The 18,791-nt window shown below is 40.5% G+C and overlaps 1 protein-coding gene across 2 annotated transcripts in view; it reads left to right on the top strand.

Annotated features, from left to right (window-relative positions):
* UNC13C (unc-13 homolog C) overlaps nt 1–18,791 on the top strand; it is a 425,720-nt gene that overhangs the window by 272,981 nt on the left and 133,948 nt on the right. For both annotated transcript variants that reach the window (XM_075006542.1, XM_075006543.1), the window contains one exon: nt 8,083–8,168. In XM_075006542.1, the coding sequence (XP_074862643.1) occupies nt 8,083–8,168 (86 nt within the window). The remainder of the gene's footprint in view (nt 1–8,082; nt 8,169–18,791) is intronic.

The raw sequence follows: 18,791 nt of genomic DNA, 5'->3' as shown, positions 1-18,791 counted from the left end.
AGAAAGGAAAACAAGATGGAGCTTTAAGCAAAGCTGTTACTAAGGCTACAGCTAAACTTCCATTGCTACAACAGGACTAATGGAGCACTTCAGCATGGATGCTCACTACAATGACAGAGGGAATATCCCAGTGCTGTAGTTATTCCACCTCCCCAAGAGGCAGGTTAAGGGAGGAATTCTTCCATCAGCCTACAACTGTATTCACCAAGTGCGAGGGTGATAAAACTCAATCTCTGAGGAGCTGATTTTTCACATGCCTGAGAGACACATTAGCCGTGTCTACACGTGCACGCTACTTCGAAGTAGCGGCACTAACTTCAAAATAGCGCCCGTCACGGCTACACGTGTTGGGCGCTATTTCGATGTTAACATCGACGTTAGGCGGCGAGACATCGAAGCCGCTAACCCCATGAGGGGATGGGAATAGGGCCCTACTTCGAAGATGAACGTCGAAGTAGGGCACGTGTAGACGATCCGCGTCCCGCAACATTGAAATAGCGGGGTCTGCCATGGTGGCCATCAGCTGAGGGGTTGAGAGGTGCTCTCTCCAGCCCCTGCGGGGCTCTATGGTCACCGTGGGCAGCGGCCCTTAGCCCAGGGCTTCTGGCTGCTGCTGCAGCAGCTGGGGATCCATGCTGCATGCACAGGGTCTGCAACCAGTTGTCGGCTCTGTGGATCTTGTGTTGTTTAGTGCAACGGTGTCTGGGAGGGGCCCTTTAAGGGAGCGGCTTGCTGTTGAGTCCGCCCTGTGACCTTGTCTGCAGCTGTGCCTGGCACCCTTATTTCGATGTGTGCTACTTTGGCGTGTAGACGTTCCCTCGCAGGCCTATTTCGATGTGGTGCTGCGCAACGTCGATGTTGAACGTCGACGTTGCCAGCCCTGGAGGACATGTAGATGTTATTCATCGAAATAGCCTATTTTGATGTTGCTACATCGAAATAAGCTACTTGGATGTAGGCTTCACATGTGGACGTAGCTATTGTGTCAGTGTAGGGTTCCATTATAGACCAGGTCTAAGTGTTTTTGCCCAGCACAGAAAATATCCCAGAAAGGATGGGACAGCAAAGCTGTGTCTACACTTGCATTCCTCTTTCAAAAGGGGAATGCAAATGAAGGAAATCAGTAATGCAAACTAGGTGCTGATTTACATGTCTCTCACTTCATTTGCATAATCTCTTTTCAGAAGCTCCTCTTCGAAAGAAAAAGCAGCGTAGGCAGGGCTTTTTCAAAAAGAAATCCTGTTTTTGAAAGAACTCTAAAATTAGGAATAATTATATATATAATATTATATATTATGTAATAATTACAGATTATGTAAAAGAGGAATGCAAGTGTAGACATAGCTCAAAATGGCTAGTCTAAATTCTCAAAATAAGCATTTTAGGTGTTTTTTTTCTCTAGATAAAAATTATTTCCCTTTGAAACATCTACACGCTATACCTGTCACTTGAAAGGTGACCTTTTGCTATGATTTACTAACAAGAATAAATATTATTTGCAGTACAGAATCAAATAATCAGCTTTAGCAGTTCCTGCTAAAGAAGATAGCCTGGCAGAAATTTCCATGATGTTTGAAGAATGGTGATTGTTCCCCATAGAATCAGAGTGTAAACTCTAGTGTTGTGGGTCAGCTCTGGCTGTGCACACCAGCCCACCAGCTCCCCATAGAGAAACTACCCATTTCAGGATTCCTTAATTTTTCCGTGGATTTCTTTCTCTGCTACAGAACCCACCCTAGATAAGAGTCCCAGGATTAGCAGCAAGCAGCAGTTTGTCAGTGAACATGGCACAGTTGTAGACTTTTGGCCAGAGAACCTGAAAGACCAAGGCGCTGCAGACCCATGTCATTCCTTCCAATGATGTTTTAATCCTCCTAGACTCATGCGTTTGTGATGGAGAATTTTGAGATTTGGGCAGAATATTAGTATCACCATTTCCTTTTTCTAACATGTTTATGCAAGGAAACAACTGCAGAAAATCAAACTATGCAAGGCTCTGGAGTGTACTATCGACAGAAGTGCAGTGTAGACACATCTGTCGACAGAGGGGGCTTCCAGTTGCCAGGCAGCCCTCTTTGCAGAGCTGCCATTCTGCTTTCTGGCACCACAGGGCAGTGCAGTCTGGCAGTTCCCTGTCGACAGAGCAAGTTCTGTGTAGACACAATCTGTCGACAGATGCTTCTAGCATAGACATAGCTATAAAGTGTATCACACATGGTAAGAGACGTTAAACTTCCCCTCTTTAGCATTAGTCAAATACTTATACTGACTACAGTGACATTAATTTTGCCATATTTAATGGTCTGTTTCCAGGCTAAACCCTAGTTTTGATTGATTCAGTAATTTCAAACTTATAAATTAGTACAGGATCAACATTCAGAAACATGTTCTCAATTTAGATACAATTACATTTAGAAAAATGATCCTTGCGAGTAATATTAGCTTTCTCTGAATCTCAAATACTTTGTTTTTTCAGTTCCTACTTTAAAGGATCTCACTTAAATAAAAAAAAATTTAAAGGGTTGGTAAGCAATTATTCCAACTGTGCTTGATAAGTATTTCTAAAAGTCAGCAGAAATGATCAAATTATTTACTGAAATTCTGAAGAGCAGCTATTTTCTGTAAAAGATTTTTTTTCTTAATGCTGCTTTTTCGTATCAGTATTTCAGCTCATGCCATGAAATTTTAGATACTCTACTTCAAATCCCATTGATGTCAGCAGGAATTTACATTTAAATCTTAGCAGCTTCGCTCACATTATATCTAACATAAAAGACATGATGCAGTGCGAAGCTCATTGATTCAATGGGATTATCTGTACTTTCATTTATAGCATATTTTTTTCTTTTACAATTGTTCCACTGAAGCCAGTGTAATGCAAAATATAGTACCAATATTCTTAATTCTGCAAAACCACATCAGGATGGAAGGGACCATTGATGTATAATAAAAATATGGAACTAGAGTCAATGCTGCAAGTTCTTAGGGTGTCCGTTACACTAGCATGCAACCTGTGAGAGCAGTTATGCCCAAAGAGAAGAGTCATGGTACTTGTGCTCTCTCCCACGTGGAAAAATATGCTTTAAATGCTATCCATAGGAGACTTGACCAGTGAAGGGTATCCAAGAGATTCACTGAATACAGTCAGTGCATCTCCCAAACTGTCTGGCCCTAATCCTTCCCTCACAAAAACCCTGCTCACTTGAACCATTTTGTCAGGCACTTCCAGATCCTGTAGTACTGGAGGGGCTGTGGGATGTTACAACTGCTACTTTCTTTGTGCACTCCCATACCTGCCTTTGCTGAAATTTGACTGGTTCCAATAGCAAGACCAACATTTCCTTCTGGTTCTTCTGTTGTCTTTCAGTCTTGTGTACTGGGTCAGCAGTTCACCAGCAAAAATTGCATGGGAGGACTCAAAGAGGTTTGATATATGGAAAGAGGCCTGTCAAGCTGTGAGCTTTTGGAGAGCTCGGGAGGAAGACTTCTTCAGATCTAAATCTTTTCTGAAATTTAGCTTTATGCTTGATTTCAGTCCTTCATAATTACTTAGTGATTGGCTCATGATCTCCGAACTGTTAACACTATTATTGAGTATTTATGATTGATTTGTGCAAAGGGTATTAGTTTCTACAAGCCTGCAGTTTCAGAGCACTTCAATGTCCCTAGACACTCAATAAAGGAGTTGAAAGTTGCCATGCTTGAACACACAAAATTTGAAGAACAGACTGCAGCATGAAACTGTAGAGCTGGAATTCACGTGCAAACCTGACACATTCAGATTGGATCTAAGCAGAGAATGGGAGTGGCTAGCTCATTACAAAAAGTAATTTCCTCCCTTTTGGTATTCTCACTTTATCATCAGCTGTTGGGAGTAGATCACATCCACACTGATTGAATTGGCCTTGTCAACATTGGTCCTCTGTATAATAAAGTAAAACACTCATCCTTGCATGTGTGTATATGTAATCCCTCTTAAACTAAAGTTTCCACTTCATGGCATCTGACAAAATGGTCTCCAGCCCATGAAAGCTGATGCCCAAATAAATTTGTTAGTCTTTAAGGTGTCATGGGACTCTTCAGTGTTCCTACACTTTCAGATTGTATCCCAGGGTCTGCTCAAACAAGTGTGCCACTTCCTGGTTGCTCTGGGGATTACCTGATTCCAGGTGAGATACCTCCATTCCACCTCTTACTACACACTCCATCTTCTCCTTCCGACTCTCACTGAGACAAGTCCTTGTGTTTCTCCAACTGGGTCACATGTCCTCCCCTTCTGGGATATTAAAAGATCTCCTTATGAATGGACTCAAGCAGTGTTCCTGTACACTGTCAAGATGGTACCACTTCCCCAGTAGGGGAATGCAGACTTGCCCTTCCTTCTGGGTTCCAGTTCAGGGACTCTCTTACCAGCAATCAAGGTCTGTTCCATCCTGCACCTTACTGGCTTTTCCTTGGTGCTTTCCCTAATCTTCTGGCTCCCCATTCTTTGGATTTGCCAGCTACAAAACTCTATCCTTCCATGGAGTGACTTTAGATTACTTGCTTTCATAACCCCAAACACACCTCTCTTTATTCCAAGCTATGTCTACACTAGCCCAAATTTGCATGGCCATTTCGAAGAGTACTAATGAGGCACTGAAATACATATTCAGCACCTCGTTAGCATGCCAGTGGCCGTGGCACTTCGAAATTGCCGTGGCTTGCTGCCACATGGCTCGTCCAGATGGGGCTCCTTTTCGAAGGGACCTTGTACACTTCAAAATCCCCTTATTCCTACAACCAAATTGGAATAAGGGGATTTTGAAGTGTGCGGGGGTCCTTTCAAAAAGCACCCCATGTAGACGAGCCACGCGCAATTGAAAGAGGCACTTTTGAAGTGCAGCATACTCATTGCAGCACCTCATTAGCATATCCCAAAGTGTCTCGTTAGCATCCCCCTTTCCAAAGGGGAATGCTAGTGTAGACACAACATCTATTGCCCAATTGTTTCTCCTCAGCTGAGCTCCCTCATGAGTCAGCCAAAGGACAATTTAAACCACCTGATTTCACTCAGCTGGGCAAGTGTCAGCTGAACTTTGATCACAGGTTCCTTCCTTCCTTCTTTCCTTCCTTCAACAGCAGCTGACTGCAATTATATGTACCCAACCTATGTATCTAAATCTAGACTTGGAAGGGCTAGCTTTTTATCAGTAAATGTTGGTAACCTCCATTTTCACTTCACACACTCAAATTAATGGACAAATTTTGCCAGTGTTAAATAAAATTTACAGAGAAGACAAATAATAAAAATGCAACTTGAGAACTTTGGTGGATGATTCTGATTATTTGTATTTAATGATTATAAAGCTTTGTTTTTGAATCTCAGTGTCCACTGTTACTAAATAATTATTCTTAGCCCCAGCAGTCTCACTCCCTTAACTTCCTACAGCTGTGAAAATTTAAATCAATAACCTTTTTTTTTCAAAAAGTTTAGAAACAAACATCATTGATGTCCATTGAAATTATTTTTAAAAAATTCTGGCAAAGCTATCTAAGAGAAAAAAATGACAAAATATATAACAAAGCTGCTAACTTCCTTTGCAATAATTGGTGGAAAAGGGAGTAGAAAAGTGAATGAGCTTTGCATTCCATTTAAGAAAATGTAAATTACACAGAAGTTGTCTACCAATGGCTTTCATAGAATCACAGGACAGAATCATAGGTATGGAAGGGACCTCAGGAGGTCATCTAGTCCAGCCCCCCGCTTCAAGCAGGATCAACCCCAACTAAGTCATCCCAGCCAGGATCTTGTCAAACCAGGACTTTAAAACCTCTAGGGATGGAGAATCCACCACCTCTCTAGGCAACGCATTCCAATGCTTCACCACCCACCTGGTGAAGTAGTTTTTCCTAATATCTAACCTACACCTTTCCCTCTTCAATTTCAGACCATTACTCCTTGTTCTGCCATCTGACACCACTGAGCACAGTTTCTCACCATCCTCTTTAGCGCTCCCCTTTAGGAAGTTGAAGGCTGCTATTAAATCACCCCTCAGTCTTCTCTTCTGTAAACTAAACAACCCCAAATCCCTCAGCCTCACCTCATAGGACATGTTCTCCAGCACCTTAATCATTTTTGTTTCCCTCCGACCGCTGAACCTCCTCCAGCACATCCACACCCTTTTTATACTGGGGGGCCCAAAATTGGACACAATATTCCAAATGTGGCCTCACCAGTGCCAAATAGTACAATGTGTCCATTCCTCCATAAACTAAGAGTATTTGAAAAAAAAGTCAATTCATATGCAATATACACCAGGACCTCCATTTAATAGCTCTATTTAAATGAGTTAGTTTGTACCCATTGTAAGTTATGTGTGCATAAGCACATTTAGCAGCAGTAGATAATATTTACTTATTACTCAGATGGCTGCATATGGTAAATCTTGTTAATAAATAGTTTCTGGGTAATGAGTTTTCAGTGTAAGAGACTTATAATTGTTCTGATTAATTACACACTCATAAACAGATAAAGAGTGTAGAGATAGGACAGCAAAATGGTGGAATATACAAAGTTATTTTCTTATATCAAAACAATTTGTTTAGTTATAGAACAAAACAAAACCATAAATCAGCTCATTATTGCTACTACAAATGAATAAAAACAGTTTCCATAGGTCAAATGCTGTAGTATGTCTCTCTCTCTCTCTCTCTCTCTCTCTCTCTCTCTGTGCCTCCCTGGCTGTCTACACTAGCCCCTTCCTTTTGGAAGGGGCATGATGAAGAGCGAGTTGGGAAAATGCTAATGAGGCACTGTCCTGAATATGCAGCGCCTCATTAGCATAATGGTGGCCACACATAATTCGAAAGTGCTGCTTTTGAATTTCATGCTGCCCATGTAGGAAGAAGGGGCTTTTCAAAGTTTCGGGGTTTTCAAAAGGACCCCATCTACACAGGCAGTGTGCAATTCAAAAGAGGCACTTTTGAATCCTATGTGGCAGACATTATGCTAATGAGGTATTACATATTCATGACAGTGCCTCTTTAGCATCTTCCCAACTCACTCATTAAAATGACCCTTCTGAAAGGAAGGGGCTAGTGTAGAAGTAGCCTCTAAGTATAGTGAGGTTGCAATAATGAATGTTCGAGAGAGTGAATGATAGCAGTAAATGTTGAGAAATTTCCCTTATTTACTTACGGCCAATACTTATGTAATGTGGTCCTGACGAAAGGTGATAGAATTTGGCCTGTAATTTTTTATACTCCTTTATAGTAAACATTAACAGAAAGTCCCATTTATCAAGTTAAATTTATGTCTGGGACCTCCAAAGCTTTAATTTTTGGAGCATGGGTGGCTCCATTCCCTTACCTTCCTTTCACATTGAAATGAGTTCCACATTCAGAACAAGAGCAAGATATTTATGTGCACACAGACCCTCTTTTTGAAACCTGGTGGAAAACATAAAATGGCTGTCATTAAAAGGTCAGATTTTTGTCAGCTGCTACTGCACAATGGTAATTGAGATAGCGTAGTTCTCCTTACTTATTTTGCATTAAATGTGTGCAACTGTTGACTTCTTAACAGCAACCACTATATAAACCGACTGTTTTCAAAGAGCTTATTAAACATGACAGGCATAGTAAAAACTCTAAGCTTTAAATAACAGTACAGTCTTGCCACCCCTCTTCTCACTCATTACTTTTTTTTTCTCTGTCTTCGGATTACTAGTTGTGCTTCGAGGAATTAGCAAAAATAGTGTGGTTCAGGGCCCCTCCCCTAACTCAAATAATTTATTGGAAATAAATGGATGTATACCAAGGATGGACCCAAGTTCATGTTTACAAGTGTGTGCTGTTATATAATTGGTACAGTGTATACTTCATTATTGAATTAAGGCCCTAACATTGCAGTTTTGCTGATGGTAGACTTTATCTGATGGCTGATCTTCCTATGTGGTTAACATAATTGTACAAAATGGAAAATACAGGGCAGTGTACACTTTTACAGTGATTTTATACAAAAATATGTTTCTTTCTGCTAAACAGCTGTTAATGTAATTTCTAGTAGCAGGTGAACTGATGTGATGTGATTGCTTTTAGGTTTCCTCAGGAGCTGAACATGGGAAAAGTCAGTGCTGAAATCATGTGGACACTTTTTGCCCAGGACATGAAGTATGCTCTGGAAGGTAATTAGTGCAAACTATTCATTAGACTGAAGAGCTCACCCAGATTGGTTTCCAACATAAATTATACCTGACATTAAATGTCTGAAGGTGTTAAGAGCTCTCACTTTTGTAATATTTGCCTGATTTAATGAAATGGAGAACTCAGACATATGGTTATAACGGAGAAGGGTGGTAGTTCCAGGTATAGAAGGCAGACGGAAAAATAAGCATGGAACTGTGAGAGGAAGAATGAGACAAAACAAATACTAAGGGTGAAAGGGTCTGATATATCACTATTTACCTAAATTTGAAGTCTTAAATCATTACCGACTAACATTATTGGTAAAGGGAGCTAAAAACATTCAAAGATTTGTTATGAATATCACTTAAAAGTGTTAACTTACCCATAAGGTAAGCATAACATTACAGTGAAAATAAGTTAAAATAACCAATACCTATTTTTATTATTTAAAGATTTCATTATATCCATCTTCTTTGTGAAACCAAACAAATGCAATAGAAGAACCAAATATAATTTTCCCAATATTCTCTAGGACAACACTCAGTTTAAGCAAAGAAAAAGTAAATAAAAAATAAATATTTTTTCTGTAACAGATTACCTCCAAAGAGAAAAAAAATGAAATCTGTATAAACCAATATTTGTAACAGAAGACCTAAGTAAAAAAGAGATGTCTGAGAATTCAAATATATGTATAGTTTTCACAGGACTAGAAAAAATGAGTTTTCCTAAGCTATGCACAAAGGCCCTGTAGCCTGCATGTACACTTATTAGGACACCACAAGAAATCTTGTAGAAATAGAGGTGGTTTTTAGAATGTCTGGTGTATTTGTTTTATACTGTGTATCAGACACGTGTTATTTCACAAGCTGAACTCTACACATTTCAGCCCTCTTTTTAAGCATGTTAGATTTGGAAATGATAGTTCCATTCAACTTACTGGTTGCAGAGGGGATAGTGAGAAGAATTGGTCTCTTCATTAGACACAGGGAGTTCAGTTCCAATGTAACTTTGTAGAAAAATACACACCGAATGTATGGTACTAAGAGGTTGACTGTCAAAACTACATTCAGTTGGAAAAACTGTTTGATATACTGTACAGTAATGTCAGGTGGAACAAACTCAACATCCCCTCCTGCTATAACTTATTTGTGAAGCCGTGACAAACCGGTATTTGAGCACTGAATCTCTTTAAGAGGAGGTTCGTAACAAAAGGTTAGACATACACCTCACAGGGTTGTTCTAGACCAGGGGTTAATGGCTTTTTTCTTTCCAAATCCTGCTCTGAAACATGCTCTGAGAACTCCACTGCCCAGCTCTGCTACAACAACTGTTTTGTTTTTTTTTTCCTTGCATATATAAGCCATGGCCAGTGTTAGGGGAGAGCATGTACAGCACCTGCCCAGACCCCATGTCACAGGGGGGCCTCACCAAGAAAAATTGTTCAGTCTTTCTGCCCTGGGCCTCAGCAAATCTAATGCTTGCCCTGCTTAGTGGGACCCTGAAATCTACCCATGGTCGGCTAGGGGGCCTTGACCCTTGGTTGAGAACCATGGGTCTAGACTACTTGCCTCCATGCAGAGGAAAGGCTAGATGATTATCAAGGTTCCTTCCAGTCCTAATAGTCTATGAACTTTCTCCACAAAAGTTAAAAAAGGACACCTTGTTACAGGAAGCTATTATTAATCAATCACTACTGGTGTATCCTCTTAAACTCCTGGGTCAACCAACTGAGTGCACCAAGAAGAAATCCCATGTGCAGTGCCACTTTCCTGATGCCTATTGAGAGCACCCCTTTTTTAGCTAATTAGGATAATGAACATAAGAACAATCATATTGGGTCAGACCAAAGGTGCATCTAGCCCAATATCCTGTCTTCCAGCAGTGGCCAGCACAAGATGCCCCAGAGGGAGTGAACAGAACAGGGAATCATCAAGTGATCGCTCTGCTGTCCTCCACTTCCAGCCTCTGAAAAACAGAGACTAGGGACACCATTCCTACTCATCCTGGTTAATAGCCAGGGATGGACCTAATCTCCATTTAGCTCTTTTTTGAACCCTGTTAAAGTCCTGGTCTTCACAACATCCTCTGGCAAGAAGTTCTGCAGGCCTACCATACACTGAATGAAGAAAAACTTCCTTTTGTTAGTTTTAAACCTGCCACCCAGTAACTTCATTTGGTGACCCCTAGTTCTTATGTTATGGGAACAAGTAAATAACTTTGTCTTATTCACTTTCTCCATTCCAGTCATGATTTTATAGACCTCTGTCATATCGCCCCTTATTTTCCATTTTTTCTAAGCTGAGAAAGTTTTTGTAATCTCTCTTCATATGGCACCCATGTGGCATACCTTTCCCTATTGAGGCATAATGCTTCTGTTGACAGTATGTCAACAAAAGTGCTGTGTAGATACTCCTGGGCCCCTTCTGTCAGCAAAGGGGTCCTCATGGCACTGGCCTGACAGAGCCAGGAGGCGCCTTCCCCACCACAGACACAGCTCTATAGCCTCAGTCTCCAGCCATGCTTCAAGGGACAAACAGCCCCAGAAGCCATGGGCAGGAAGCTGGAGGCATAGTAGCAGTCTGGCAAGAGCAAGTTCCCACTCAAACAGCTATGGAGCCCTGCTCTAATTTTGCTGTCCCTCCAAGAGATATGCAAGTCTCAGCATGAGCACGGACCGTGGGTTGAGGGTCACTTTAAGGGCATGCAGGACCAGCAGTCCAGGAAGGGCTTGCCCTGCATGCGTGCTGTGCTTCCAGAGCTACAAGGCCAGTTCTTTCAACAGAGTGGCCCACACATGTGGACATTGTTGACAGAGCAGATCACTATAGCAATCCACTTTACCGTGTAGCTGCACTCTGTCAAGAGATGTTTTGCTAGATAATCTCTGCTGACAGTGACATCTCTTGACAGAGGCTTCCCATGTGGATGTAGCCTTTGAGTGCTCCTGTAGCACCTTGATCATCTAGTGGCCCTATTGGGTGTTTATCAGGCTCCTTGTTTCTGATGTACTTAATAAATTTGCTTTTACTTTTTGAATTCTTGGTTACTTGCTCTTCAAACTCCTCTATGGCTTTCCTTGTTATATTTTTCACTTAATTTGAGAGAGTTTATGCTCCTTTCTATTTCCCTCAGTGGGATTTAAAGTCCACATCTTAAACTATGCCTTTGTATTTCTCACTGCTTCTTTTTCTTGGCTATTAAGCCACAATGGCACTTTTTTGTTTCTCTCATTCTGTTTTTTGGTTTGGGTTTTTTTTTTTATTTGGGGCATATGTTTAAGTTGGGCCTCTATTACAGTGTCATTGAGAAGCTTCCATGCAGCTTGCAGGGATTCTACTTTTGGCACAGTACTTTTTAATTTGTTTCACTAACCTCCTCATTTTTGTGTAGTTCTCCTTTCTGAAATAAAATGCCACAGTGCTGGGCTGCTGTGATGTTTCTCCCACCACAAGGATGCTACATTTTATTACTTTATGGTCACTATTTCCAAGCAGTCAGATAATATTTACCTCTTAGATCAGATCCTGTGTTCCACTTAGAACTATAGCGAGAATTAACTCTCCTCTTGTGGGTTCCAGAACCAGCGGCTCCAAGAAGAAGTCATTTAAGATGTCAAGAAACTTTTATCTCTGTATCCCACCTTGAGGTGACATGTATCCAGTTAATATGCTGGTAGTTAAAATCCCTGACCATTACTGAGTTTTTTTATTTTTATAACCTCTCTAACATCCTTTAGCGTTTCATAGTGACTATCGCTATCTTAGTGAGGTGATTGGTAATGTATCCCTGCTGCTATATTCTTATTACTAGAGCATGAAGTTACTGTCCATAGAGATTCTATGGAACATTTTGTTTCATTTAAGATTTTTACTTCATTTGGTTCTACTTTTCTTTCATGTATAATGCCACCCCCCACCCGCAAGACCTGTTTTGTCCTTCCTATATATTTTGTACCCTGTTATGACTTTGTCCCACTGATTACCCTCATTCCACCAAGTTTCTGTGATGCCCATTATATCAATATCCTCCTTAAATACGGTCCTGCAGTCTTCTTTTCTCAGGCAAAATTCTCATTTGTTTCAATCAGGCCCAGAAGTGGCTAGAGTTGGGGCAGTAGGTAATGAAAATAAGTATTAGGCATTTTAGAAACTTAATAGGCCTCTGGGGTAAAAAAACAATATCTGAGGATTGACCTATATGATGTATACTAAGCCTGTCCATTAATCACAAATAACTCACACAATTAGCTCAAAAATTAATCACAATTAAACAACTAATCACAATAATTGAACTGTTAATAGAATATAATCTGAAATTTATTATACACACACACACACACACACGGACATTTTTCTACCTTTTTAATATTGATTTCAATTTAACACAAAATACAAAGTGTACAAACAGCCATGTTAAAAAGGCAGTGAGAGAGAAAAGGGCAGCTTTTAAAAAGTGGAAGTCAAATCCTAGTGAGGAAAATAGAAAGGAACATAAACACTCCCAAATTAACTGTCATAATGTAGTAAGAAAAGCCAAAAAAGAGTTTGAGGAACAGCTAGCCAAAAATTCAAAAAACAATAGTAAAATGTTTTTTAAATACATTAGAAGCAGGAAGCCTGCTAAAAAAGCAGTGGGGCCCTTGGATGATAAAGATATAAAAGGAGCGATCAAGGAAGACAGTGCCATTGCAGAGCGATTAAATGATTTCTTTGCTTCAGTCTTCACGGCTGAAGATGTTACAGAGGTTCCTAAATCTGAGCCAGCCTTTTTAGGCAACAAATCTGAGGAACTCACTCAGATTGAAGTGACATTAGAGGAGGTTTTGGAATTAATTGATAAGCTGAATAGTAACAAGTCTCCAGGACCAGACGGCATTCACCCAAGGGTTCTGAAAGAACTCAAATGTGAAATTGCGGAGTTATTAACAGTGGTTTGTAACCTATCCTTTAAATCCACTTTGGTACCAAATGACTGGAAGACGGCCAATATAACGCCAATATTTTAAAAAGGCTCTAGAGGAGATCCTGGCAATTATAGACCGATAAGTTTAACATCAGTACCAGGCAAATTAGTAGAAACACTAGTAAAGAGTAAAATTGCAAGGCACATAGAAGAGCACGAATTGTTGGGCAAAAGTCAGCATGGTTTCTGCAGAGGGAAGTCGTGTCTGTCTAATCTATTAGAATTCTTTGAAGGGGTTAATAAACATGCGGACAAGGGGCACCCAGTGGACATAATATACCTAGATTTCCAGAAAGCCTTTGACACGGTCCCACACCAAAGGCTTTTATGTAAATTAGGTGGTCATGGGATAGGAGGAAAGGTCCTTTCATGGATCGGAAATTGGTTAAAAGACAGAAAACAAAGGGTTGGAATAAATGGTAAATTTTCACAATGGAGGGGGGTAACTAGTGGTGTTCCCCAGGGCTCAGTCCTGGGACCGATCCTGTTCAACTTGTTCATCAATGATCTAGAAAATGAGGTAAGCAGTGAGGTGGCAAAGTTTGCAGATGACACCAAGTTGTTCAGGACAGTCAAAAGCAAAAGGGATTGTGAAGAACTACAAAAAGATCTCAGCAAACTGAGTGATTGGGCAGCAAAATGGCAAATGAAATTTAATGTGGGTAAGTGTAAGGTAATGCATGTTGGAAAAAATAACCCAAATTACACGTACTACATGATGGGGTCAAATTTAGCTACGACAGATCAGGAAAGGGATCTTGGAGTTATAGTGGATAGTTCTCTGAAGACATCCACGCAGTGTGCAGCGGCAGTTAGTAAGGCAAATAGGATGTTAGGAATTATTAAAAAAGGGATCGATAATAAGACAAAAGATATCATACTTCCCCTATATAAAACTATGGTACGCCCACATCTCGAGTACTGCGTGCAGATGTGGTCTCCTCACCTCAAAAAAGATATATTGGCATTAGAAAAGGTTCAGAAAAGGGCGACTAAGATGATTAGGGGCTTGGAAAGGGTCCCATATGGGGAGAGGCTAGAGAGACTGGGACTTTTCAGTTTGGAAAAGAGGCGATTGAGGGGCGATATGATAGAGGTATATAAAATCATGAATGGTGTGGAGAAAGTGAATATAGAAAAATTATTTACCTTTTCCCATAATACAAGAACTAGGGGACACCAAATGAAATTGATGGGTAGTAGGTTCAAAACTAATAAAAGGAAATTTTTCTTCACACAGCGCACAGTCAACCTGTGGAACTCCTTGCCCGAGGAGGCTGTGAAGGCCAGGACTCTATTAGGGTTTAAAAAAGAGCTTGATAAATTTTTGCAGGTCAGGTCCATAAATGGCTATTAGCCAGGGATAAAGTATGGTGCCCTAGCCTTCATAACAAGGGCAGGAGATGGATGGCAGGAGATAAATCACTTGTCTTCTGTTCTCCTTCTCTGGGGCACCTGGCATTGGCCACCGTCGGCAGATGGGATGCTGGGCTTGATGGACCTTTGGTCTGACCCAGTATGGCCATTCTTATGTTCTTATGTTCTTATGTACAAAGTTCACAATGCTCACCTTATATTGTTTTTCACTTAAAATACCTACATTACAAAAGTGATGAAGAAAAATAATATTTTCCATTCACCTCATACAAGTATTAAAATGCAGTCCTTTTACCATGGAAGTAAATACTGTGCTCAGAAAAAAAGCGATGTAAAACTTTAGAACCCACAAGTATACTTAGTCCAATTTGTTTACACTGATGGAAGATAATACCATCAGCTTTTTATTTACAATGTTACCAGAAAGTGAGAGCAGGCATTCTCATGGCACTTTTGTAGCTGGTGCTGTATAGTATTTACTGCCAAATATACTAAACATTCATATGGCCCTTCATATTTTGACTGCTGTTCAGAGAACATGCTTCCATGCTGATGATGCTCATTAAAAATAATACATTAATTAAACTAGTGACTGAACTCCTTGGGGGCATAATTGTATATCTCCTGCTCTGCTTTACTGTAGTCTGTCATATATTATGTTGTCTCAGATGATGACCAAACACCTTGTTCATTTTAAGAACTCTTTCACAGGAGAGTTGACAAAGCTTAAAGTCACCGGTGTGAAATTTCTGAATGTAACTACTGCACTTGACCAGGTTTTAAGATTCTGAAATGCCACCCAATATCTAAGAGGAATGACATATGGCGCTCACTTTTAGAAGACTTAAAGGAGCAACATTCTGATGCAGAAACTACAGAAGCCAAATCACCACCAAAAAAAGAAAAATCAACCTTTTGCTGGTGGCATCTTACTCAGATGATGAAAATGAGCATGTGTCTGTCCACACTGCTTTGGATCATTATCAAGCAGAACCCGTCATCAGCATAGGGCTCATCTACACTAAGCGGATGATCGACCCAGTCAGGATTGATCTTCTGGAGCTTGATTTTTGTGCATTTTCCCTGGTGTAGACTTAGTCTTAGATGTATGTCCTCAGGAATGGTCACTGAAGCAGGAAAGGACGTATAATTTTTAGTGAATCTGAAGCGTGAATATCTTGCAACAACAGCCAAAACAGTGCCATGTTCATGCCTGTTCTTACTCTCAGAAGACACTGTAAACAAAAAGTGAGTACCATGATCTCCTACAAATTGTAACCAAAAGTCCTTGTCTAAGTGATTTGTCGAACGAAAAGTAGGACTGAGGACTTGTAAGCTTTCCAGTTTTACATTTTTTTTAATTTGCTAAGATAGCAGGTTTTTATACATAATTCTATATTAGTAAATTCAACTTTCAGCATAAAGAGAGTGCACCATAGTACTTGTATGAGATGAATAGAAAAAGCTATTTTTGTTATTTACAGTGCATATATTTACAGTGCAAATATTTATAATCAAAAAGAAATATAAAGTGGGCATCATACACTTTGTATTGAGTTATAATTGCAATCAATATATTGGATTTTGTAGAAAACATCCAAAATATTTAAAATAAATTATACTCTATTGCTTGACAGTGCAATTAAATGTGCAATTAATGACCATTATTGTTAATCATGTAATTACTCCAGATTAAGTTTTAATCTCTTGGGAGACCTAATATTTAATGAAGAACATCCAGTAAAATAATTCTTAGTACACAGCTATTTTGAGGTTACACTCCAGATATTCAAGACAATACTGTGATTAAAAAAGAGAGACAAGTCAAAAAATGTGGAGAGATCCACAAAAAGCTTTTAACTTTTAGTTTTTCTGTGAGGAGGGAGGTATTTTATTGTTCAATATTCCCTCTTCTATCATGCTGGATAGAAAAAATATTTGCCTATTGTCAGCAAGTGTTTGTGGGCATTCTCAGCTAGAAAAGACAGCTGCCTGTTGCCCTAGGAACAAACAGACTTGTTCTCCATAGGAGGCTGAGTGAGAGAAGGCAAAACGACAGGAATGTGAGAGGAGACAAAGCAAGCAGCTGGGAAGTTGTCACTAGCAGGAGAGTGAAGGAGATAAGGGAGGGCACAAGAAATAAAACCGAAGATGTAGCCAGGGAGAAGTTGTGCAGGTTACTGATGGAGAGGACTAAAAGGTCAAACCTGATGTGATAAGCTGTTGTAAGAGCAATCAGAGAAAATCTAGTGGACAGGGATGTGAAGACCAACAGGAGGCTGGGAATCGCACTGGAGGAGGAGAGAGTGATTGGAGATTTTAAAGACTTCAGAGCAAATAAGGGTCATAGGGACTGAATATAAGACATGGCCAGATGAGGTTCTTTGAGACATCTGTGAGAACAGTTTCTATGTATTAGAGAGGGCAAACATAGGATTCATGGACTGGAAAGACAATAATGAAATGTAATTAATACGGTACTGATATTCAACAAAAGTGAGTCCCAATTTCAGTACATAAATTAATGTGTTTCCAAAAGCTATTTCTCTTGTAACCTTTAACATATTGTGGCAGACCGCTACCTGGTAGCTGCAGGAGCCTTCTAGAAGGAACGTATGCCGGCTGGTGGGCTAATGCATTCTTGTTCCCTGAATAGGCCCAATTAGGACAGGCAGTTGGGGCCTTATTAGTTATCAGCCCTCATTGGTCAGATAGGCCCTGTGCTCCCTATAAAAGGCTCCCCATCTGCTAGCAGGGGGGAAGGTTTTGGGAGGTGCAGCAGAGGAGCAGGAGCAGGAACAGGAGCAGAGCGAAAAGGTACCACGGGAAAGTGGTGGGCAAAGTGGCCCAGGGTGAGGATACTACTTTGGGGCAGGAGTAAAGGTCCTGCCGGTTGCCTCTTGTTCTCATAGGGACCCTGGGCCAGAGTCCAGGGTAGAGGGTGGGTCTGGACTCCCCCCACCCTTCCGCCGAGGGATCACTTTACTGGAGCAGACGCAGGCCTGCAAGGGGACTGGTATTATTCTCCCTGTACTGGTCCTGCCTATGATGAGGATGGCTCGCTAAGTGGAGACCCCTGCCTTTGCAAGGGCCTGGGCAAAAGCGAGGCCTCCATGAGTCTCTGAGGCAGCACAAATCCTCCAGGAATCGCAGGGACCCACAGAGGCTGACAAGGGACTTTGTCACAATATATAAAATACTACCGCTCTCCAAGCATTCATTCCCAAGCACACTGTTATAAGTTATTTGACTAACAGTAGTGTTTGGGACGAATGAATTACACAAGCTATTCAATTACCTGAAACAGCACATTCTGTTGTGTAATCCCACTTTACACATCACTCCGGGGAGCAGCTTCCAGTTAGTCCAGGTCAGCTGATTGTCTCCCAGTTGTAAAACACAAAAACATAGAATTCAAGAGTTTATTGCAAGTTTTTCTGAATTGTTGAAGGAATTCATGAGGCACTAAAAGAGAATTAGTGTTTTAAGATGAGATCAAAGAAAATGTATTTCACTGAAAATATGGAAGAGAGAGACTGTCATATCTGTGGCCATGTAGAATGCGTGCAGATCGAAAGAGCACTGGTTTATCATAGCCAGCATGTCATATTTCAGTGCTGTGATATTTGTTGTTCATTCCCAGCAAGCCAATGAGGTATTAAAGGATTAGTAGTTTCCATGGAAGACTGACGACTGGAGAAAAACAAGACAGATTGAGGAAGAAAATAGAATGAAATCTATTTTATTCCACTTACATACATCTTAAGAAATCCTTAAAAATACACATTTGAAGAAAATATTATGGAATGGGACTGAAATTTGACCTTTTGATCTCTACGTATGGCCTGAGCGCCTTTGATAGTTTTTAAAATCACTGATAGCCCTACTTACAACAGCTTCAGTAATTAATAAACTAAGATTCAGAGCTTTACCATATAGGTGGTGATTGGAAGACTTAGCTAGTCTTTTGTTATTCCATAAGTGGCATGGCTTTGAGCAAGGTCCTGGCATGGGGGAGGAGGGGCAGAGCTGAGCTCCGACCTTGCGTGCCAGTGAAAATCAGTTTGCATGCTGTTCTTGACACCCATGCTGGGGGTTGCTGACCCATGTTATGGAATATTTAAAATACTGTGTATATTAGCTTTCTGTCTAAAAGAAAATCTCTGTGTGTGTGTGTGTGTGTGTGTGTGTTAGGTCTGCCAAGTGATTCCAATTAATTGTGATTAATATTACTTGTGATTAATTGCAGCTAATTGCAATGTTGAACAATAGAATAACAATTT

Source organism: Carettochelys insculpta, chromosome 12 (genome assembly GCF_033958435.1).
Source record: "Carettochelys insculpta isolate YL-2023 chromosome 12, ASM3395843v1, whole genome shotgun sequence".
In the NCBI taxonomy this organism is placed as follows: domain Eukaryota; kingdom Metazoa; phylum Chordata; order Testudines; family Carettochelyidae; genus Carettochelys; species Carettochelys insculpta.
This window is presented reverse-complemented; position numbering and strand designations above follow the sequence as displayed.